At 38.3% G+C, this 25482-nt stretch overlaps 1 protein-coding gene across 2 annotated transcripts in view; it reads right to left on the minus strand.

The window, feature by feature from the left end:
- exoc4 (exocyst complex component 4) overlaps positions 1-25482 on the minus strand; it is a 502794-nt gene that overhangs the window by 304993 nt on the left and 172319 nt on the right. For both annotated transcript variants that reach the window (XM_059987073.1, XM_059987074.1), the window contains exon 9: positions 6835-6931. In XM_059987073.1, the coding sequence (XP_059843056.1) occupies positions 6835-6931 (97 nt within the window). The remainder of the gene's footprint in view (positions 1-6834; positions 6932-25482) is intronic.

Genomic DNA, 25482 nt, shown 5'->3' on the forward strand with positions numbered 1-25482 from the left:
CCATCAATTTTAAAGGATAAATTGAGAATAATGGAGCATAAGAAGGCCCTGCCCCAATGAAAGCTACAATTATTACTAAGCAATGCATGGTTTAATTATTGAAATACATAGTTTCTTGTTTTATATGCATAGAAAGGCAAGATATATACTATATTCTAAGACAAACGTTTGACTAACTGATGCTAAATAATAACGGATGTACCTGTTCTGACAGAGAATTCCATTTTTTAAAAAATTCCCATATACTTCAAATCATATCTAGATTACTTATAATATCTAATACAATGTAAATGCTATATAAATACAAAGTATGCAGATGATACCAAGGTAGGTGGCGTTGTGGATAATGAAGTAGGTTTTCAAAGTTTGCAGAGAGATTTAGGCCAGTTAGAAGAGTGGGCTGAACGATGGCAGATGGAGTTTAATGCTGATAAGTGTGAGGTGCTACATTTTGGTAGGAATAATCCAAATAGGATATACATGGTAAATGGTAGGGTATTGAAGAATGCAGTAGAACAGAGTGATCTAGAAATAATGGTGCATAGTACCCTGAAGGTGGAATCTCATGTGGATAGGGTGGTGAAGAAAGCTTTTGGTATGCTGGCCTTTATAAATCAGAGCATTGAGTATAGGATGTAATGTTAAAATTGTACAAGGTATTGGTTAAGGCTGAATTTGGAGTATTGTGTACAGTTCTGGTCACAGAATTATAGGAAAGATGTCAACAAAATAGAGAGAGTACAGAGAAGATTTACTAGAATGCTGCCTGGGTTTCAGCACATAAGTTACAGGGAAAGATTGAACAAGTTAGGTCTTTATTCTTTGGAGCGTAGAAGGTTGAGGGGGGACTTGATAGAGGTATTTAAAATTATGAGGGGAATAGATAGTGTTGACGTGGATAGGCTTTTTCCATTGAGAGTAGGGGAGATTCAAACAAGAGGACATGAGTTGAGAGTTAGGGGGCAAAAGTTTAAGGGTAACACGAGGGGGAATTTCTTTACTCAGAGAGTGGTAGCTGTATGAAACGAGCTTCCAGTAGAAGTGGTAGAGGCAGGTTCGGTATTGTCATTTAAAGTAAAATTGGATAGGTATATGGACAGGAAAGGAATGGAGATTTATGGGCTGAGTGCGGGTCAGTGGGACCAGGTGAGAGTAAGTGTTCGGCACTGACTAGAAGGGCCGAGATGGCCTCTTTCTGTGCTGTAATTGTTATATGGTTATTTGGTTTAAATAAATGGTTGTTATACTGTATTGTTTAGGGAATAATGACAAGAAAAAAAGTCTGTACATGCTCAAACAACAATTGCTAGAGAGAGAACTTCCGGGTTTTCATGATCCTTGCGCGCATGTGGAACTTGCAGACAAGGAGGGCTGACTGTACTGTAGTATTTTTATGTATTGCACTGTACTGCGATCACAAAGAAAAGAAATTTAATGACATATGTGAGAGATGGTAAATCTGATTCTGATTTGGGCCTCCACTGTGGGTTGTTAGTTGGAAGGGGTAAGGTGAGGGGAATCATGGTTGGGAAAAGGGGAAGGGAGGGGGGAGGGAGCAGGAAGCACCAGAGAAACATTCTGTAATGATCAATAAACCAGTTGTTTGGAATCAAATGACCCTGCCTTGTGTCTCAGGACTGAGTGTGCCTGCATTTGTGCCACCCCACACCACTGGCACTCCTCTGCCACCTGTCCCACAGCCCTCCCTTGGTGCTCCACCCTCGCCATTCCCAACATCCTTTCCTCCCACCAAATTTACAAAACTTTACAACACTCTTGCACAGTATTTTAATCCAATTGGTTGCAACAGGTCCATATGCTTTCATGCTCAGTCTATTTCAATGTCTACATGAAAATCTTTTAAAGTCTGAAGTGTTAGTCTGCTTCTCCAATACTTTGTATTTTAGGATAAATTGTTCCCAGTCAATTACATACTTAGACTAAGTGGCCACTTTATTAGGTACCTCCTGTACTGATTAAAGTAGCACTGAGTGTTTGTTCGTGGTTTGCTGCTGTGGCCCGTCCACTTCAAAGTTCGACATGTGTGTTCAGAGAACACCTCTCCTGCACACTATTGTTGTAATGTCTGGTTATTTGAGCAATTGCACTTTCCTGTCACCTTGAACCGGTATAGCCACTCTCCTCTAGCTTCTCTCATTAACAATATGTTCTTCACCACAGAATTGCCACTCACTGGATGTTTTTTGTTACTCATACCATTCTCTGTAAACCCTGGAGACTGTTGTATATGAAAACCCCAGGTGATCAGCAGCTTCTGAGATACTCAAACCACTCCATCTATGACCAAAAATGATTCCTCAGTCAAAGATCACATTCCTTCCCCATTCTGATGTTTGGTCTGAACAACAGCTGAACCTCCTGACCACATCTGCATGCTTCTATACATTAAGTTGCTGCCACATGATTGGCCAATTAGATATTTGCATCATCAAGCAGTTACTCAGGTGTACCTAATAAAATGACCACTGAGTAGTACAACAAACCACATGGAAAAGTCCATAATGCTACATTATTTTTGGTTGTCCTCATTACCTTCAGCAGTTCCCTAATTCATTTCTATTGCATACTGTTGGCAATATCAACACAGCTATCACAATGAGATTTGTCTTCTCTCATGTCCTTCTTGTCAGCTTCAGCTTTTCGAAACACAGTTGAAAATACAGCTGCCTATTCTGAACAGCTTCTCATCTGAGAATCCGTGACAGATGCTGACTCAACCATCACTCAATGCATTGAATTTAAAATCCACAATCTTGACTTTAATTCCTTCTGTGATTTCACACTGCCTCATTGCTGCCTTCAGATGAATACGTTATTATAAGGCTGTTAACAAAGGTCACACTCTTAAAGTCACTAATACTCTAGCCAAGTAAGGAGGATCCAAAATAGATAATCAAAGGTGATTTTAATAATTGAAACCATCAGCTACAATATCACTGACTAAATGTTTGATGTTTAGGTTACAAATACCTGTATAAATCAATTCAACTATAAACTAGGTCTAATTGGTGTGATTTATAATTGGGGTTTAGGAGTCAAGAATTGATTAACCAGGGGCTCATAACTAAATAATTTCTGTCTTTTTTATTTATTAAACAATAAAGTCAGTTACTGTACTCAGTAAATTACTCAGTTACTGTAATGAAGGTATAATGAAAGTAAATTTAATGTGAAATGTTATCTTTTTTATTGCTAATATAAATACATTAAATTTTAGGAATCATAAGAATAAAATAAGGTTCAACCAAAGGCAAGGTTAACTTGGAAAGGTGGCTCATTAATTTAGTTTTTGATGACAAAAAATTGCCCAAGTAACAAATAAAGTCAAAATATACTGAAAACAGATGATGCACCTTTTATCAGCTGATCTCCGCAGATTCAATCCTCATGGTCTGTTGCTCTACAATACACCACAAGACTCTTATGGAACATTTTAAGGGTGAAAATTACGGAATTTTAGAGGACGTGGAGACATTAACAATATTTATATTTAATGTATTAAATTATTTGCAATTAAAGCTGCCCAGAGCTGAATTGCAAAAATATAAACATGCAAATTAGTATCAGGAGTAGACCACTCAGCCAATCAAGTCCAGGCTTCAAATAAGATCATGGCTAAAATGTTGGCAATAACTCTGCAATCCTGTCTACCTGCAGTAACTTTTCATCTTGCTTGTCAAGTGTCTGTCTCTGCCTTAAAAATATTGAAAGACCACTTCCACAACCCTTTGAAGAAGAAAGTTTGAAAGAGAAAAACCTGAGAGAAAAACACTTTGCCTCATCTCTGTTTTAAATGGGTAACTGACTGTTTTTAAACAGTAACCACAGCGATCACTGATCAAGGTTTGATTCTTGCTGCTGTCTGTAAGGAGTTTGCATGTTCTCCCTTTGACCACGTGGGTTTCCTCCGGGTGTTCAGTTTCCTCCCACATTCCAAAGACGTATGGTTAGGCTTGGTGTTAGTAGGTTGTGGGAATGATATGTTATGCTGGAAGCATGGCGACACCTGCAAATTCTCCTCATCCGACTCATCAGGACCATTTTGGGCTAATTAAGCAGCTGCTCCAATTAGCCAAAGTTACACAGAAAGTGAAAAACATATAAAAATGCCAAACTATCAGTTAACTGAGTAACAAATTATGTATTTAAATGAACAAATCAGAACACCAACAATACTACTACCGTACTATAAAACTGTGTATTAGTTGCTAATAGCTATTGATGGAGGATATCACAATTTTAGATAGATTGTAAATGAACAAGATCAGCGCAGACCCCTCAAGCAGATAATGGACCGCCTTCGCACAAGGCTATTGACAAAACTGTTCCCTCTAAGCACGGTGTAGTGTCTCACAGCCACACAAGTGCATATGTCTGACGCTAGTTAGAAACTGTTTGACAACATTCTTTTGCCCAACTAAGTAGCATATTGTCCCAAATAAGCAAAGGGGATCCTGGCTATTTTTTCAATCAGTTTTTGCTCTTTAAGAGTTGTCCCAAATAAGCAGTTGCCCCAATGCCTGAGAGCCCAGTCAACTGATATCCACTGTATACTATCCTCTGCATTATTAAAACTTAAGCATCTTTTTGATACGAAATAAAATAATGCAGACCTGGACATATAATACTGAATGTGTATTGCTTAACTCTATTATACAGAAATAATGTAAAGTAAAATTGTCTTATATGTAAAAACACTGCTTCCAATGGAAACCTGCAAGGGATAGATATCAATACATTTTATGTATAGTAACTTTTTATTCTGCATTTTGAATGAATGTTGTAAAAAACAGTGAGTGTCCATTTTAAAGGACATTTGGAATGATTTAGTATAAGCAATATCTTAATAAAGGTATAATTTATAAAAAAAACATGTTTCACTATCTTGTCTTGTGCTTTGCCTATTTCAAATTGAAGCTGAATGCTGAGTAAATACTGAATGTACATTATTTATCCTGTTTACCTTCCAAAACACTGCCTCTCACTGTAGCACTGATAACATAGTGAAATATATAATATCAGTACCTTGAGCATCACTCAAACCATTAAGATAAAACAACTATCAACACAAAAGAATAAAGCATAACTTATATCCGTATGTATACATAATTGGTCACTTACAGCCCCTTAATGCCACTTAATGCAAATTGACTTTGTAAACATGCTGCAGTATAATTTCACCCTCCTGCTGAATGTTCTACTACAGTGCCTCATTATTTCACTTTCCAGCTCTTCAATCTATCGTAGAAAGAAACTCCCCTGTTCCAAACAAAATTCACTCTCTTCTTCTCAAATTGCTTTCAGCTGTGTGGCTAATTATAATTATTAAAAATATACAGAATATATCAAAATAATAACAGAATGCATAATTCCAAAGGAAGGTTTAAGTACATCAATCTGCATAGCCTTGTCAAATCCTCTCACACTCCCTCCACCCCCACAGCCTTGCTATGTTTGTGTGTTTAGCTGCTGCTCTCCAATCCAATGTGATTGATATCCTTATTGAATTCAGTCTGCTGAGCATTTGTTACCAAGTACGATATGTTTGCCACCTGTGGTATTCCCAGGTGGTCTGCACGTGGTCTTGACTTCTGTGTGTAAAGTTTCAAACTATTCACATTTGATCTTTCTCAGGGAAAGGGAAAAATGGTTTATCTTAAACTCAGGTAATTTTTCCTCTTTTTTTTGGAATAATCATGGAAACCATTACGAAGAATTTATTTTTCTAGCTAATATGCAAGGACATCATTTGTATCTATCAAGAGCAGAGAAAAGGTTGCAGTCAACAAAAAATATTAAAAATATGCATTATAAACAATATTTAAGTCAACCATTAGTCTTGTATCTTCTACATGCACTTTTCTGAGTGGTGTGTGTTGGAACTATACTTTTGTAACTGTTGGAAAATGAACTCAAATCCAGCTCAGAACAGCTGGCACAAAACAAACCTCCACTTTGCGGCAATTATTAAGCATCCATACTGAAGCAAATTATGGCACTTTAAATTCATTATTCAATTGGCATGAGGCTTCCAACATTGTTGGTTTTAATTCACGATTAATTAGCCTTAGCTGAACTATTTTCTTCAGACATTTCATACGGATAGGACAGAAAATTAAATAACAAATGGACATGGAAAATTGATGTCTATTTTTGGGCATCAGTGGTCTAAGGGGAGGTCTAAGTACCAGTAGGAAAGATAGTTAATAATTATACATAAGTGCATGTGCTTCAGAGCTTGATTTAAAAACAATAATAGCTTGATTGTACAGAACACAAACGTGCTCATTCCATGCTATCACTTGCAGCTCTGCAAATTGGTTGGATTTTGAGATTTCCATACACATTGAGTTCCTGCTCTTAGCTGGAATGCCTGGAGATATTTTGAGTGGAGTCAATAATGAGCTGGAAACCATGAACTCCTTTGGTTAGCTATCAAACTTGTGGGATTTTATGTTGTAGGCAAGTAAAAGCCATAGGCCATTTCAAAGAAAATAAGGTTTTATAATGAGAAAATCTTGTAGAGGATTGAACACCTGTTTTCTCAGCAATGCTGAATTTAATTTTAATAGTTATCAAAGACAAAATTAGAAACATCGAATTTCAGAGACAACATAATATTATAAATCAAGATTCTATTAGGTGGAGTTAAATAAATGAAAACCATTTTCAAATGTCAAAAAATTGTAAGCAATAGCAAAACAATTAGAAAAAATTGATTAGAGAACATCAATTGAAAATAATGTCTGCACAAATACAACTTCTGGCAACATTTCCATCAGCTAATATCTTGTCTTTTGATTTAGACAATACCTTAATAATGGATGAAAGATAACTGTGATGTTCCGAGCACCGGGTTTACAAACAAACTTTGTGCCACCTCCTTCAATTAGATTGTCATCAGCCCCACCTAAAAAGAAATAGATTAAAACTGGTATCAAATATTTGGATTCTCAAGTTACTTTAAAGGGGTACAGTGAACAGTGAATATTGTTATATAACCAGTAAATTTGAGCTTAACTGAATATATTTTGGACTGAAAGCTTCAGTGTTAGTCATAAGTCCTGCACAATGATGTTACAAGCACAATTGCTTACAACATGCCACTTACAAAGGTTATGGAGCAATTTTGGACTAAGGACCATTGATGCAAGAAAATCAATTGATGTTAGGATTTGCAATATAGTGCAAAATATATTGCATGGTCACAATAGCACATTTTTAGTTTGACGTGTGCATTTACTTCAATGACACAAAGGATGTTTCAAACTTTGAGGTGTTTCAACAAAGCTTTTTGTGGAACATAAATGCTCATGATGAAGAATGAAAGCATTGGCTTGGATATAGGATTAACAGGATAAGGAGAGTTGGCATATTTGTTTTGTTTTCTGGGTGGTAATACCATCAAGTTTGCAAATGACACAACAGTGATAGGCCTCATTAGCAACAATGACAAGACGATGTGCGGAGAGGAAGTAGGGGGCGGCTTGTAGAGTGGTGTGGTCGTAACAGCTTGAGTCTCAATGTGGATGATTGCGGACCTTAGGAAGATACAGGCTGACTACTCCTCACTGCACATAACTGGCTCCTCCATGCAGAGAGTTAGGAGCACCGAATTTCTGGGAGTGCACAAAATGGATCATCACACTTGGTCCCTCAACACCAGCTTCTTAGTCAAGAAAGTACAGCAGCGTCTCCACTTTCTGAGAATTTGGAGGTGAGTGAGGTTCATTCTACCCCCTTCACATTCTAACCAACTTTTACAGCAACACCATTGAGAGTCTCCTGACCAGCTGTCTGGTCTGGGCATTGCAAGGTTTTGGACTGCAAGACCCTTCAAAGGATTGCAAGGACTGGTGAGAGGATCATCGTGGTCTCCCTTCCACCCATCAGAGATATTTATCAGAAGCCCTGTTTACACAGGGCCTTTTCCATTGTCAAGAATCCCTGTCATCCATCCTAAAGTCTCTTTAACTAATGATGATAAGTTATCCAGTGTCTGCAGCCAAAAACTGTTGTTCGAAACTCACTTAAGAAGCTAAAATAAAAGTGAGAAGTTAAACAGCAGTGTTCTGTTATCTGGTCTTGCAGGAGAAAACAATTTGGAATCAGCCTCTGCAGAAAATCAAAAGCAACCTCAAAACTAATTATAAACAACACAAAACTAATTACAAACAACAGAAAATCTGCATACGCTGGAATTCCAAGCAACACTCTCAAAATGCTGGAGGAACTCAGCGAGCCAGGCAGCATCTATGGAAAAAAGTACAAGCCAAAGGGTCTCTGGCAGAAACATAGGCTGCACTTTATTCTATAGATGCTGCTTAGCCAGCTGAGTTCCTCCAGCATTTTGTGTGTGTTGCTCTTGTTCTGTACCCCGTAACTGGGTTTAGAGACCAGCAGAAATAGAAGAATCCGTTGGAGTCTGGTGGTACTGAAAACTAAAGGTGTTTATTAGTAAACTACACAATACAGTATCAAAAATGCAAATATACATATAAAACAGGTTAGCAATAATAAACATAGAAGTGTAGGAATAATAATCGACAATAATAAACAAGCTCTATCAATGTCTAGGGGTAAATGAATTGTCATTGAAGAATATAAAGTTCAGTTCAGTTCATGTGTGCCGAGGTAGTTGCGGTTGCTGTATTGTAAGTTGTTGGAGAGAGAGAGAGAGCGAGCAAGAGATGGAGCAGCTGCAGCCAGCAAACCTTCTGTTGTATTCTGATTCCATCGTACTGTTGTGGTCAATCGGTTATGACCCCTCCGTCCTCAGCCAGACCATTCTTCTGTGGTGGACTCGTCACTCTGGCATGAGTGGACACACACACAAGTCCCCACCGGCCCTGCCGTCACACTGTGAGCTTTATTGATCGATCTGATTCGGTCTCCGAAACCCCCACCTTCCTGTGGGTGCACAACGCTCGGTCAGTGTCTACTGGTGTGTCTGAGGGGTGTCTCCACACACCTGTCTTTTATACCCACTGATGGGGTATCAGCCATCCATCAACTCAATATGATCATGTCCATCAAATCAGGCCACTCCTGCTGTCTCCTTAGGAATGTTAACGAGCAAAGTGACATCCTTGCAGCAAAAGGTAAACAATCCAGGAAGAAGCCATAATACATAAACCAAATGTCTCTCTCTCTCTCTTATCTGTAGCAGATGTCCCTGCCTCTGTGCTTCATCTCTCTCCCTCAGTAGCAGCATAGCAATAGCAATAGTTCATAGTTCTCGGGGGGGGGGGGGGGATGGTTAACTCTTCACCCCATTTCCATTAGGGCTGTTCAGCAGTCATAACACTCTGAACTCATTATCGGACCCTAATGCTTAGGACAGATGCTTGACAAGAACATTTTTGCTCATATTTACATGAACAGCATTAGGTACAGAACTTTCTGAGACGATTGTCAGTTTAGCAGAAAATTGATAGTAATTATTGTCAATGCAGGGCCACATGAAAACTTGAAAATGAATCAGATTCATTCTGTTACTTTGTAAAAATACATCTTTCTCCTGTTTAAAAGCTCTATTTTATTTGTGACTTACCTTCATACATAGACAGCTGTATCTATCTTAACCAAAGATTTGCTGAGGTTTTGCAAAAGATGAAAGGTTGAAAGGTGAAGCTATATAATGGCATAATTGTAAGGTATACTGCAACATCTTGGCTGAAGGTATGGCTATTTCTGGACAACAGGCTTCAGAATTTTATATATACCAAAATTCCAAGTTCAAAGTTCAAAGTAAATTTACCGGTGCAGATCAAAAAGTATTTTATAATTTTCTACACTTCATTACTTTGGAGGGTTCCTTGGCAGAATAATCAGGCCAAACTTGCATACAACCAAGATTCTTGCCACATTAGCATCAGAATTATATGTACAAATTCCTAATCTGTTGATTTTCCTCCACCCCAATACATTACTGTGCAAATGTCTTAGACACATATATATAGTTAGGGTGCCTAAGGGTGCACAGTACTGTAGTAATTTTATGCATTGCACTGTACTGCTGTCACAAAAAAAACAAGTTTCATGATATGCAGTATGTGAGTGATGATAAAGCTGATTCTGATTTGGGTCTCTATTGTGGACTGAGATTGGGAAGGAAACAGGGAGAGGGGAGGGAGTAGGAAGCACCAGAGAGACAAAACGTCCTTTCCTGGTGTCTCAGGGCTGGGTGTGTCAGCACCTGTGCCACCACTCTCTCCCAATCTCTGCCACTCCTTCTCTGTCACCTGTCCCACATCGCTCCACCCTTGTCATTCCCAGCATCCTTTTCTCCCACCAAATTTACAATATCACTCTCTGCTCCATACTGATAAATACAGTACTGTGTAAAAGTCTTAGGCACCCTAGCTATATGTATGTGTGCCTAAGACTTTTGCATAGTACTGTATTTTTCTGTGGTTCTCCCTGGAAGACATATCATGTTGAAATCTGGTTCCACAGATATCAGCCAGACTGTGGTACCTTGTTCAAATGAGCACATTTATCATATTTCAGTTATCAATCACAGCGAGGTAATCTGACGAGAGGGTACAATCTTATTAAACCTAAGGACTTTCCAAACATTCACATGAACATACTCCCTACCCGCAGTGAGTGCAGAGTTATTAGACTAGGAAACATACTAAAGCTGTCCATTCCTATCTGGAAACACTAAGGACAATTCTGGTGCTCAGTTTGGCTTTGCTGAAATCAATTTCTTAATGTGATTTTGTTTGCTCTTCCAAAGTGGCAGGCCAGGTGATGAGGAATCTTCTGTTGTATTTCTTGTACCTTAGTTTTCATTTGTATTATGAACAAATTTAATCAGAATCAGAAAAGCTTTACCAACTCTATTAAAGATAATGAACGTTATTATTTATAAGATGATTTCTTTTGTAACAAATATTTTGGGAGTTTAGATTCTTAGATTTATAGTTATACCAACCATGTTTGTAGATTTTGAAGATTTATTAAATGATGTTAATTGTTCAACTGAACGGAAATGTATGATTCTAATTAAAAATTAGGGGACTGTATTATGCAAAGTTAACACAATTCAGTGCCCTGCTCATTATCTGATTGTTCTCAAAATACTTTATATATGTCACCTTTAAGAGCAAAATTAATCATGAAGCCTAAAAGCAAAGATTTTGATTTGGCTATTAATTGTGATCACCTTAACTTTGTTGACATAATCATGGAGCAGATTATTTCCTTTGCATGTAGCACAATAATATCTGAAGGTGGTAACTTATTCTGTGTGACTTAATGAGGTAGAAACAATGAAATCGTAATGAGATAACTCAGTAGTGTGCCTCACTGATGTCCAAGAGTCTTCTTGTCTTCAAATTGCTTTATCACCCAGAAATTACTCTTTGTTCCGGCACAGATATAATCTGTTGCAATGTGTGTGAACGAGCATTAATTGGATCAACAGTAACTCAGTTTGATACCATTAAGTCATAAGACTCACACCAGTTGAAGCACAAACTTCACCCAAGTATATCAATGGGGTATCTAAGAAGTGTTGCAGTAGAATTAAGATCAAGTTTGTGATCTCTGGAGGATAAAAAATATCCTGCTGCTTTTTTTTTGGTGGGTGGGGGACTTGGCACCTTGGCCAAAATTTATTCCTCAACCAACATCAATGAAACAGGCTACATAGTAACTATCACATTTCTTTTTGAGAGACTGCGTTGTGTTGATATTGGTATTGCATTGCAGCAAGGGCTTGGTGAAATTGTTAATGTGATACATAATACACAAGTCTCTCTCTGATTTGTGTGGTCTGTGAGTACAGTTGCAATTCTCCATTAAAATTTAGAACAGGCACTTTACCAATATATTGCCCTTATGAGCTAGCATAAAAATCTTTAACTGGTGACTTAGCCGCCTCCACAACAATGCTGCACAAAGTTTATTTGAGGCCAAGTACCTCCACAGAGAAGGCGATGAAATTCACAAACACCACCAGGCACCAGTTAGATATCAGCACGCCTCAAGGAGTCTGTGTGCACATATGTGCCTTCTTCACACACTGTGATAAGAAGACAAACAGAAATATCCTGTTCTGTCCAAGCTCCACTTTAAATGACATAGTCAGCTGCTTCATCCTAATTAAACCAGGAAGAATTCTTTCTCAAACAGTATATCTTACAGCCATGGTATACATCTTTTATGGCTTGAAAGCAATTTTCACAGTAACTACCTGGAAACAAGAACCAATAAAAGCTTAGACAACACAGCATCAGAATGACAGGATCAACTAATGAAGCAAGGGAAGGCATATTAATATCCATACAGGTCCATACAGCAGCGGGGTGAATTTGCTCTTGACAGGGGTTGGTTTATGTGGGGATTGAGAGTTGTTGTATCATCTAGGCTATGAGCTCAAGGTTTGGAGGAGCTGCATGTTGGTCATCCAGACATGGTTAAAATGAAAGTGTTGGCTCAAAGGTTTGTCTGGTCGCCTGGGATAGATCAGCAAATCAAGCAGCTTGCCTTACACAGAGAGGGATATCAACAAATCTAGAAGGTGCCAAGAGTAGCACCTCTCCATCCTTGGTAATAGATTGCATTGCCCTGCCAGAGAATTCATGTGGACTTTGCCAGACCATGCATGAGCACAAATTTCTTGGTAGTAGTGGACGTAGCGACAAAGTGGCCAGAAGTGTTCCTACCAACTTCCCTTACAGCCTTGCGTATTGTTGATGTGTTGAGAAGCCTCTCCCCAAGGACTGGTATTCCAGAATAATTAGTCAGTGACAACGCACCACAGTATGTTGCGGAACAGTTTTAGTTATTTCTGAAAATGAATGGAATAAGGCATATTACACCTGCAGTATACCACCCAGCTACAAATGTCTTGGTGGGTAGGTTTGTCCAGAGTCTAAAGAACACAATGTTAGTAGTATACACCACACTTACACTTAATTAGAAGCTCACCAATTCCCTCCTTGCATATCACAATGCAGCATACTCGACAACCACCAACTTACCAGCTATGCTGTTTCTGGGTTGTCCCCTGTGTTCACAGGATCTCCTCAAATCCATTCTCAGAAGAAGTATACAGGACAAACAGCCCTAGCAAGGGACTACTGATGTGATAAAAAGTGTGTATTTGGAAAGATGAAGGACATAACTGGACCATTCTCCTACATCTAATATCATCTGGAGATATGAGACATTGATCATTTGAGGACAGTAAATTCAATTGTTAGAGAAGAAAGGTGGCCAGAGGTGTCAGAACCACTTCCTGCAGTCCCAGAGTCAACTCTACAATTACCATGGAGGAAGCTCCAGAACCGGAGATTATTTCACAGCCACGAGTTTCACCTGCCAAGCAGAGTGACCTTCTCTTGTCAGGGAAGACATTATCCCACAGGAGTAAGAAACCCACCGCGATTACATCTTTAGGACTGGATGGGATAACCCGAAATTTACTATGTTGTGGATGCCTGTATAGTAGCTGTATTATATAGTATGCATGTGTATTTTGCAATACGTTACATATATGAGTTGAGGTGTATTCGATATTGAGCGTGAGTTTATAATTAAGCAAGAAGGGGTGTAGTGTATCTAATATTTCAGTAATATTTGAGTAATATTGTAACTATATTGCTTGATTAAGCATTCTATGTTTACATAATTCATTACATGTAAAAAGTACGTGAATGGTCTACATCATTACACCATCACAAATGTGAGTACCCCACTAAAAGTAAATACAGATCTCTCTGTTTACTCTAATTATTATTACAAGGGGTGATCCTTTTAACAGATTTATGTCACATATACAGATTAGTGTTGAGGTCAAAAAGTTCTACTTCAGTCTCATCCAACCACCAGACCTTCCCCCTGATCTTTACAGTATCTTCTAAGTAATGCTTTGCAAAGTGTTGACAGGCAAAGTTATGTTTTTTTTTAGCCAGGGTTTCTTCCTTGCCACTCTTCCATGAGTACCCTTTTTTGTGGAAGGCTTTAGAGATTGTGGAACCATAAACATCATCTCCAATTGCAGCCACTGACTTCTGCTGCTCACTCGAGTGACTGGTGGTGTCAAAGTAGCTTCTCTTACAAATGCTATTCTTCTCCGGCGATTAAGTTTGGAGCAGCAGTCTGACCTAGGCAGTGTGGCTGTGGTTTTATATTTTTTCTACTTTTTCACTGTAGACAGCATGGAGCTCTGAGGCATGTTCAGTGCCTTTGAGGTGCTCTTGTACCCTTCCCCAGATCTGTGTTTCTCTATTATCATTTTCCTGAGTTGCTTTGAATGCCCTTTTGTTTTCATTCTGGTTTTGTCTGGCGAAAATATATCATACTGTTGAACCTTACAGAGAGAGGGGATATTTCTTCTTATGAATTCACTGAAAACAGGTGATGCTCCAATTTTGCACATCAACAAATAGGGTGAGTTGGTAAGGTAATATACAGTGTTGAACCTGAGGAAAGTTAGCGTTCCCAAGAATACATTTTCAGGCTCACAATTTTGGTTTTTAAGTTTTAGTATATTGTTTGCAGGTTTTGGAATTTTTCTTTTGATTTGACATGAAGCACAATGTTTTATAAATTAACTCAAAAATCCTACTTCAATATATTTTAAATTTGGAAAATTAGAAAATAGTTTTGGGGCTGAATATTTTTTCAAGGCACTGTAGCTGTCTTGAATTTCTACAAGAATATCAAAGTTAACGAGATAACCTTTCTTCCAGAAAGCTTATCTTGCTTTACTTTCAACAGTCTCAATCTATTTAAACTGTTACTGTTTTCCAAAGTGGGCACATCAAAATCTATAACTTATCCAATTTATCACTCAATGTTCTGCACATACACACACATTATAATTAATACCTTACTTCTACCAACCTGAATCCTGGACTATTATTGATGAAATCATCCAAATCCTTTAGAGCTCCCATTCTTTAAAATAGACATTCTTTATAACAGACATTAATGTTCACCGTTCCTGTATGTATTATGCTGTATTGTTATCTATTGTCTCCTTCCTTATCCTTATCTGTATACACTGATTTACGTTGTTAACAAATTGACTGCCATCAGAATCTCTGTACAACAACATCTTATAACTGAACATGGTATTTTTAGCTGAGACAGCCATTACGCATTCATTAACAGATAAAGTAATAAGTACCAGAAAAAGAATGATAGCTTAATATCAAAATATCCTCAATCTATTTGACATTTTTGGTTATTTATTTGGTTTTGAATGTGACAACATCTCCTGTGAAATTAGTTCATTTGAGTGATTCTTTACAAATTATTTTTCCTGCAATAATTTTATTACATCACTATTCTGCTTCTAATACATAATTGATTGATTCTGGAAAGCAGTCCAAAGCTGGTCAAGAATGTTGGGAATAGAACAGCATGTAGCAACCAGAGAGGCTGATTAACTGAACTGTTACTGATATTAACAAAAGAGGGAATATAACCAAAATCTTCAATTACAAGTCTTGTAGTAGCACAGCCCTTCTTCAGTCCAAACAAGGGAGTGACTCGAATAATAGAATTTATAAAATCCACTTTCAACAAAACAGGAACAGTAAGAAATGCAAGCAGATATAATTCAGCTTCTCACAGATTAAAAGATATCTGACTTATTTCTTTAAACTTCAATAATTGGCTCAGAAATTAAATGCAAAGGATACATAAATCCATACTCAGAGCTTAGAAGGGAGATACCACACAAAGAACATAAAATGAAATTAATATCAAACCAGTCCAGGAAAATTATAACAGAAAATGACTTGACATTCAAAAGATGCATGTAGAGCATCTGGTAAATGTGTGGGAGAGAAGTTAGTATAAGATTTATGTAGTGATAGAAAACTAGATACTGTCATAATTATATATTTGGAATCCATTAGCTAATCATCCACAATAGCCAAAATCATGAAACTACGCTCAGCTTAATTGTGAAGTTATCATTGAACAAGAAATTGCCAGGATATATTAAAAGGGCTAAACTTCCTTCACAACTTTTCTTAACGCCTTTGAGTGCTTGCTTACATGATGCACTACTACTTATTTCTTGTACTATACGCTGGGGTTTCCTCATGAGAGAACTGTACTCTTTGGCCAGGGGCAGGTGTCGTCAGGTGGTGCCCAACCTTCAGAGTTTTTCAACCCTTAACCACTACACTTTGGGTCAGCAGTGGTGGCCAAGTCACTGCCACCTGCGCCTGACTTCCAGCTCAATTTCTCTCACCTGCTTCACTTCCACCAAGAGGCTTTTTCTGCATCCTCCCCATCCTACAAGCTGCTTGGTTCTTGCTCTTTTCACCAAGGCTCAGCGTAGATAGCAACCTACATGCTGACCTTACTGGGAATCCTCTACAGCCCATCTCCACGGGGAATAGTCACCTCTGCCATTTTTTTTCCCTGCACTCCTGGACAAAGGACTGGTATTTCAGGGCCTTCCGCTCATGAGCCGCCTCACATCCTTCCTCCTATAGTACTCTGAGCTCCACCAGGATGATTTTCTTGTCTTTGGTGGGCCACAGTACAATGTCTGGTCAAAGTGTGGTTAGCACCACCTCTGGGAACTGCAGTTTCCTCCCCACTCCCATGATTTGGCAGTTTGCAGCTGATTGGTTTTAGGCCTCTTTGCTATGACTGATGTGACCATCTCCTTGATGAAGATGACTGCCTTGTTCACCTCTCTGCCAGCTGGTCCCTTTTTACACCTCTCCCGCTCCAGTGTGTCAGCAAGGGACAGCAGGACCTTGTTGTGGCACCACCTATACTGTCATTGGGTTAAAGCTGTTTTGCATCGTGTGCCAGTGAACTCCGCTGACCACAAAGCTTACAGTTTGGGTCCTCTCTCAGCCCCCATGTATGCAGCAGTGATGGTGTAGGGTGAGTGTCAAACACAGACCGCAGAAGGAAAGAAATGTGTAAGGCCTCCAGTCTCCAAATCTCTGCCCAAGTGATCTTGCGCTTGGGAAGATCCCATTTCGTCCAGGTGCCCTGTGACCATTATCTCCACCACCCTTGATACCTGCCTTTCATCCTTGTGGTTCCATACCTCTGCCTGGACCATGTCACGTCTATCCCTTCACTTGCACTCCCCCATCATTGAATGTGAAAATCCAAGGCCCTGCTGTCCCAGGCATGGGTTGCCACTGATGTCCCTCAATTGCAGGGAGCTCACTGCCTGGTCTATGGCTGAGTTGGCAGCCCACTTTCAGCCCAATCTACTTGTGAGTCCTGCTTGATTTATTAGCTTGTCATCAGAGCCACTCAGTGTTAACACAATTCTATACTTTGCCACCTCAAACTCCTCCACCATTGATGACAATGGCAGCTGTAGCTGGCCTGATCATCTGTCAAGCCCCACTGAAGAAAAACTTGGGGGTGATGCCCAGTCACCTCCGCAGATACTTGTACACCATGAAACGCCAGAGTAGCTCTGGTAGAAGACCACGTTGGTTCAGCCATGTCTTAAATTTAGCAGGGAGTCCGGTTTTGTCAATCTTCTTCAGCTACTGTTCAGTCTGTTTTATAACGTTGGTGATGTTGGCACTGTCTGTCATTGCTGCATTAAACCACTTTCCAAGACACTCTATGGATGGAATGACTTCTCCCTGCACTTGAAGACTAAACTTACTCATAACCTTACCCTTTTTGATCACCATGCATCTGGACTTCCTGGCTTTGAACATCCTAGCCCAGGTAGCAACATTGTCCATGGTTTTCAATACTATCTTGCTTGGACATGGGTTACAGTAGTTATTGTGATGTCATCCATGAACCCCCGTATTGCAGATTGTTGGAGGCAAGGCTCCAACACTAGGCCTCAGGTTATGTCTGCTGCTGCTGATATGAGGTGGTCCAATGCCCATGACAAACAAGATGGAGGAGATGGTACAGCTGGTTGCAATCCCTTTTTGAAGGTTTTGCCACCTGATTATAAAGTGAGCTGAAGTGAAGCGCAGCTTGTATCTTCCTGGGTAGCTGGTGGTCATGTCTCGTGATACTGGCAGGATTTGGTAGTGGTCAGGTCAACCTGGATGAGGAAGTGTGGAATTGATCTGTAGGTGCTGTCTAGGTCTAACCAGATGACTGTCTGGTCATCTTTCTTCTGCCTGGCCTCGTGAAACAATTGGCTGATTATTGAGGTGTGTTCAAGGCACCCAGAAAATCCTGGGATGCCACCTTTCTGGATGGATGTGTTGATATAGTGGTTATGTAAGAGGTCAGCCTTCTCCCAAGCAGTGAGAAGAATATCTTGCACTCCATGCGAAGGAGGGAGATTGTCCTAAACTGGGTGATTGTAGAGAAATATTCTTCCTTGAGAACAAAGCATCCTTAGCCATTTTCCAGGTAAATGGAATAGAGCCCTTGGTCCAAATCTTCCTCATTATTTTCCACAACCTCTGGAGGAGCTTTGGGCATTTCAAATATACCTTGTAGAGTATACCACTTGGTCCTGGGGTGGCAGATGACTTGGCTCTCTTGATGATATAACCCGAAACTCCTACCACATGGACTCTGCCATGTTCAGCTCAGTTGCTGGGAATCTTCACTGGATTTTATTCTAGTCCCTGAGTCCTACTGGGATCACTGTCTAAATCAACTGTACAAATCACTGTATTAAGCTGTATATATCAATGTGATAAAGTACTTACCTGTGTCAAAATACATTTACAGATTCAACAGTAAAAACCATTTGAGGTTGGCTTATGTAATAATCGATAAAAACTGTTGTATTAGTCAATGATGTGTTTCAGAATAAAGAACATTAGAGCCCAGTATTTTCCACCTGGGCAGACAAATGATGAATGGATTTTTTTTTCTGTCAAATAGAAACATAGATATAAATTGAAGAAAACAGGATTAAACCAAGACCGATAGAAAAGTACACGGAACATTTGACCCATCACTGGTGTTCCCTCTAAGGGGTGCTTGGCCATGCAGTAACTGAAATGCTCTCGTGCACATAGATTTTGTTGCTGTGCAGCTGGAATTTTCTGTGATATAATGTTAATATAATTGTAAAATTCCCTGTAATTATGTGTTAATGAATACAACCCATAAATTTTCTAAATAATAAACATACTACAACTTTTACTTTGAAACATTTTAGAAGTTCAACATATTTACATAGCCAGTGTTCCAACTTACAATACTGTTTCAAATTGTAACAATAAACACAGAATGGAAGTCAGTAGGGCTTGTTTATACTGTTTATTGGAGTGGCAAAATGAAAGATCTGCTTGCATCTGTAACTTTTGGCATTGATACTGTGCCTATTATTTGATTCACTCAACGTGTGTGTAATCTCTTGCATAATAGATTTACTCACAATGAATTAAGAGAATGGCATACTTTTGACCCTGTTGTTATTACAAACGCAACCAGTTTTGCATTTGGAAAAAAGAATGTTTTACGACTGACAAAAATGCTCAGGTACTATTATGAACTGAGATGAGAGTGTTACCTCAAAAATATTGCAGCAATACAGTCATTTCAGATTTGTTTCTGAGGAAGTTAAGACTGGTTCAATTCAAACCGATATTTTAAACTACATGCTTAGAAACAAAGAATTTTAAGAAACATTGATTCTTCTTGGCATCGCTGGAACATTTCCAGATTCTAGTGCTAACTGCGAACGTAATTCAATTTTATGAATTCAAACAAATGTAAATCCAGAAACAGACTATAAGTGTACCATTTGGATGATCTAATGAGGATTAATACGTATCTTTTATCTGGATGCAAAACTAATCTGGGCAGTGCTTATAGACAATGGATTTGTAATAAAGACTGATGAGACAAAGCTTAAGAAACACGGAAATATTTTCTTTGATGTATTGTATTTCATTATACCCTTCAATGAATATAAAAAATCAAAAGGATGGGATTTTTCAATGTCCATTCTAAATATGCATAGTATGCATACTACAAAGAAAACATTTAAAGTGCTGCGCGGTTTTCAGGCCATGTAAAAATTTCCTGCTCAAAGCAATTGTTGGTCCACACAGCCGTAAAAAAAAAAGGAAACTTTGCCCATCACTCTCAGTACTGAAACAATAAGGAATAATTTTCAGCTAAGTAACTTGGTAGAGACTACTTCCACTGTAAAACCCATATACAGTTGAAATCAAAGTTTACATACACCTTAGCCAAATACATTTATAGACAATGGATTTGTAATAAAGACAGAATTAGACAGAATTAAACATTTAGCCAAATGCTTAACTTGGGTCAAACATTTTGGGTAGCCTTCCACAAGCTTCTCACAGTCAGCTGCTGGAATTTTGTGGGCAGAACTGAAAAAGCGTCTGCAAGCAAGGAGCCCTACAAACCTGACTCAGTTACACCAGTTCTGTCTGGAGGAATGGAACAAAATTCCAGCAACTTACTGTGAGAAGCTCGTGGAAGGCTACCCAAAACGTTTGACCCAAGTTAAGCAATTTAAAGGCAATGCTACCAAATACTAACAAAATGTATGTAAACTTCTAACCCACTGGTAAGGTGATGAAAGAAATAAAAGCTGAAATAAATCATTCTACTATTATCCCGACATTTCACATTCTTAAAATAGTGATCGTAACTGACCTGAGACAAGGAATGTTTTTTAGGATTAAATGTCAGAAATTGTGGAAAAAATGAACTTAAATGTATTTGGCTAAGGTGTATGTAAACTTCTGACTTCAACTGTAACTTACGTTCCACAGACAGATTCTGCAACAAGCAGGCAAGCTATTAAGTAATTCTGAAGAGCTGGAGTGCAGTCAACAGAAATTGAGTGCTGCCTGTGGGTCCTAGGTGTTAATTCTGGAAGATACAAACCAGAGGGTAAATAAATTATTTTGCACTAAGTGTCGTAGATAGCATTCAATGCCAGTATCAGAGGGTTACAGAAGCAATGGTCAGGATAAACAGATGACAGGAAAGGGGTTAAAAGAATTCTACAAATAAGCACGTAAGAGTCATTAGAATAATTTGCATAAATAGAAAAGGGGACCACATTGTAAGCAGTAAATACAATGCACTAAATTGGGAAGAGGTATAATCAAGAAAACTGTGGGAAATTGATACATTTACAACTGATACTGGTCAAACAGCAAGTCACTTTCCATATGCGAGAGATTGGGGCTTACAACAATAGCGTAAGAATTTCTCAATACAGAGAAATTATCTAAATTACTGAAATCATCTATTCCAAAAATAGTGAAAGGCACATCTTCCATTTTGAACTGTGAACCTTTCAATTTGCAGAGAGAGATTTTAATTTTGTTCCATTGTACGCAAATTAATCATTGCCTATTACAAGAATTTGTCTTAGAAAATGTCCCAAGGCATCAAATGTATGCAGTTACATCAACACAGTCATTATCAGGAAATAGAATCAAGTCTTACTGAACTAAAAGCGAACATCATGAATATTCAAAGAATTAGTGTAACCATCAATTCCACTTGTGTATATGTAAATTGATTTACAGCCAAAGGCAATCGTGCAGTCACAAGAGTAAAAGTACAGTGCAAAATAATTCGGTCATCACATCCAAATCTGCACTGCTTTCAGCTCCTGAACCATACACTGTATTGTTTGCCAATATCATCCTTTCCAGTAACACAAAGGAATTTGTGTCTTCCCCCATAGGATAGACACTTTAATTTTTAAAAGTATAAATCAGAATTCATAATTAACCGTATTTTTCTGTATCTACTTAATATGCATGAATATACAAAAGGCTAATCCTAAATTTCTTATTCCTAATTCTTGCATTTGACATCAGATTTATCTTCAGACATTCTGCACTCGCTTTTTGACTAATTAAATATAGTTCTGTGATGACTTTTTGAATAAGAGCAGAAGATCTGGCTTATTATCACCAAGTCATATTTGGTCAGCCTCCACTCCACCGGTACTTTTTCCTCTCTGAGTCTCACCTTATTTCAATTCACTTTGTTCTCATTTGAAATACCTACAGTGCACACAAGTACTGCTTTTCTTAACCTCTGCATTGACCTGGATGACATCTCATTTACAATGATTTCAAACACTTTCTTAATTCATCATGTTCTCTGGCCTCTGAACAGATTAGCTAGAAGTCAATTCCTGCCCATTTTCAAACCCACATTCTTATTTCCTGTATCATGTGGCCTTTTTTCCAAGTCAGCTGGTGTTGAGGAGGAAAGAAGCTAACCAATGATTCCAAACTCAGCATCCTTCAGGCTTTCATTTATCAGCTACTGCTATGTTCAACCAAACTCTCATTTCCACCTCTATTAACTTCATCATTCACTCTTTTTTGTCTCTTTGCCAAATCTGAAGTGCAAGATTCAAAAGATATCAAGGATGTCAGATTTCCTGAGGTTCAACACTCGCTCAGACAAATTCCTACACCACTTGATTTTTAAATGATTACCTCTGGTAAGACCATCCTTCATTCTTGTAAACTTCAAAGAATATATTGTAGATCTAATTCTTTTAGCCACTTGTGATCAGATCAGCCTTGCATTTCAGGAATTAATTTTGTTATTCTTTTTTGTAATGCCTCTAATATCAGCATAATAGAGTCAACCTGCATAGCAGCTTTGAGTGTCCTATGGACTCTGACCCCAAGATCCCTCTGATCCTCCACACTGCCAAAGAGTCTTACCATTAATAATATATTCTACTATCATATTTGACCTACCACAATGAACCACCTCACACTTTTAACTTCTTAATCTTTGAAAATCCCTCAATGAATCTTCTTGTTCCTCCATCTCAGCTTCTTTTAAAACAAATCTTGCCAAGCATCCCCTTTTGTGTCTCAGTTTCAAGTTTGTACCACACCCACCAATCCCACGTCATCTCCCAATTAAGTTTCACAATGTTCTTCCATTCCTTAACTTCTCACTGCCTTGATAAAACAGTAGCATAATCAAATATCACAACCATCTAGGACATTCTTTCTTCTCTCCCCTCCCAATGGGCAAAAGGTATAAAACCTGGGAAGCATGCACAACCAGGCTCAAGGACAGCTTCTATTCCCTTGTTACAAGATTATTGAATAGTACCCTACTACAATAAGAGGGCCTCCTGACCTCATAATCTATAACTGCAATGAACTTTCTTTGTAGCTGTTACACTTTATTCTACACTCTGTTGTTGTTTTACATTGTACTACCTCAATGCACTGTTGTAATGAATTGATCTGTATGGATAGCTTGCAAGACAAGTTTATTTTCCTCACCTCAGTACATGTGATGATAATAAATCAATTCACTAATTTAAAAATACATTCAAATTGAAGGTGTTTTTTTTTGTTCAGGTGTTCCTAATTAAGCAGAGCTAAATTCATTACATGATTTTACATGACTGTACCCAATGAGTATGAAATCCAGTAGTTTATTGTTCATTAGTTCTTCAGTATCTGAGACAGACAGACAGAGATACTTTATTGATCCCGAGGGAAATTGGGTTTCATTACAGCCGCACCAACCAAGAATAGAACAGAGTAGAAATATAGCAAAATAAAACCAGAAATAATTAAATAATAATAAGTAAATAATGCCAAGTGGAAATAAGCCCAGTTCCAGCCTATTGGCTCAGAGTGTCTGACACTCCGAGAGAGGAATTGTAAAGTTTGATGGCCACAGGCAGGAATGACTTCCTATGACGCTCAGTGTTGCATCTCGGTGGAATGAGTCTCTGGCTGAATATACTCTTGTGCCTAACCAGTACATTATGGAGTGGATGGGAGACATTGTCCAAGATGGCATGCAACTTGGACAGCACCCTCTTTTCAGACACCACCGTCAGAGAGTCCAGTTCCACTCCCACAACATCACTGTCCTTACGAATAAGTTTGTTGATTCTGTTGGTGTCTGCTACCCTCAACCTGCTGTTCCAGCACATAACAGCAAACGTGATAGCACTGACCACCACAGACTGGTAGAATATCCTCAGCATCATCCGGCAGATGTTTAAGGACTTCAGTCTCCTCAGGAAATAGAGACGGCTCTGACCCTTCTTGTAGACAGCCTCAGTGTTCTTTGACCTGTCTAGTTTATTGTCAATTCGTATCCCAGGTACTTGTAATCCTCCACCATGTCCACACCGACCCCTTGACATTGTCTAAGACTCACTGGAAGCTACCGAAGTGCCATGGTCAGTATTGTAATGTAAATTACTTAAGAGGGAAGCAGGTTCACTTAAGCTACTGGGCCAATGAGAATTGTTAAATTTTAACATTAATAGGTAAATTGTGTTAATAGCTTATCGAAAGCACTGGTGAACAGTACTGGGCTATCTTGCTTCCTAGCAACTATTATCAATATATTTTCCAAATCTCCAATTTTGTAGTGAAGCTGCTACTGTTTTGCCAATTAAACACATTTCAATAGATTGTATATAAAACATGCAGAAGAAAGCAATAACCATCTTGTTGGGAGAAAATAAGCTGTTTAAAGCACCTGATATTTTGCATGAAGGCCTTGGAGACGATTGCTTCAGTGGATTAAGCACAAAAATAAATCAAATCAGGACACCAAATGAAGATACTTAGATAAGGATGAGACACCACAGTGCACCAGGCAATATGCCACATAAATGACTTCTCTCCTCCAATAGCAACCATTGTCATTTTTAAACAACCAATAAATAATCTCAAATTGCAACTAATGAGATGGCAATGGTCATCAGGGGATATACCCTATTAGTTCTGCTATTGGTAGAATGTCAATGTTTAATTGCCATCACTTCAGCAAGTAAACATTAATGTTGTGTCTTGAAACAAATAAATCTGAGGTGGCAAATGTGAAAATTTGTCCTCCATTTTATTTATTATCACATTTATCAGGAAGTATTTTTCATATTACATCCTGCAGGCTTTTCAATTTGTATTTTATCCAACTGCATCAATGAAAGATACATTCTTCTTTTGATCATTAAGAATCAATAAGTATGATTCTAACTCAAGTATACCACAAAATAAATGCAATCATTTAAATGGACAAACCAGTAAATTAGTTTTTTTTAAAATCAGAAACCATTTTAGTTTAAAATCAATAAATCTGCCTCCAAGTGCAGCATGCGTTCCTTCAATATGTTTGTTATCTGTGGCATTCCCATGTAACTCAGATCTGAACACTGTCATTCTCCACAGATTTTGAAAGCTCGCTTCACACAATGTTGGAAAAATGAGCAAGTACGTGATTATGATCCAAAAGCTAAAGCAATAAAATCTTAAATAAGCAGAATTAAAACATAGGTAACTCTTTAGGAGAGGCCCAAGCAAATACAAAGTTGAAATGCTTTTTTCTCCCCCATGTGATCCAAATTTATGGTTTCTGTTGCTTCAGATTCTCAGCTCAATGTAAGGTTTTGCTCAGCTTTTTTATGGAATCTGAGTACAATTCAATGTGTTTCAACTGTAATACCACTGTTGTTTATACTTAAATCCTCATCTGAGATTCAGTCTTCAGATGAAGTCATGGATTTGT

The sequence above is a fragment of the Hypanus sabinus genome, chromosome 13, assembly GCF_030144855.1.
Source record: "Hypanus sabinus isolate sHypSab1 chromosome 13, sHypSab1.hap1, whole genome shotgun sequence".
Lineage (NCBI taxonomy): Eukaryota > Metazoa > Chordata > Chondrichthyes > Myliobatiformes > Dasyatidae > Hypanus > Hypanus sabinus.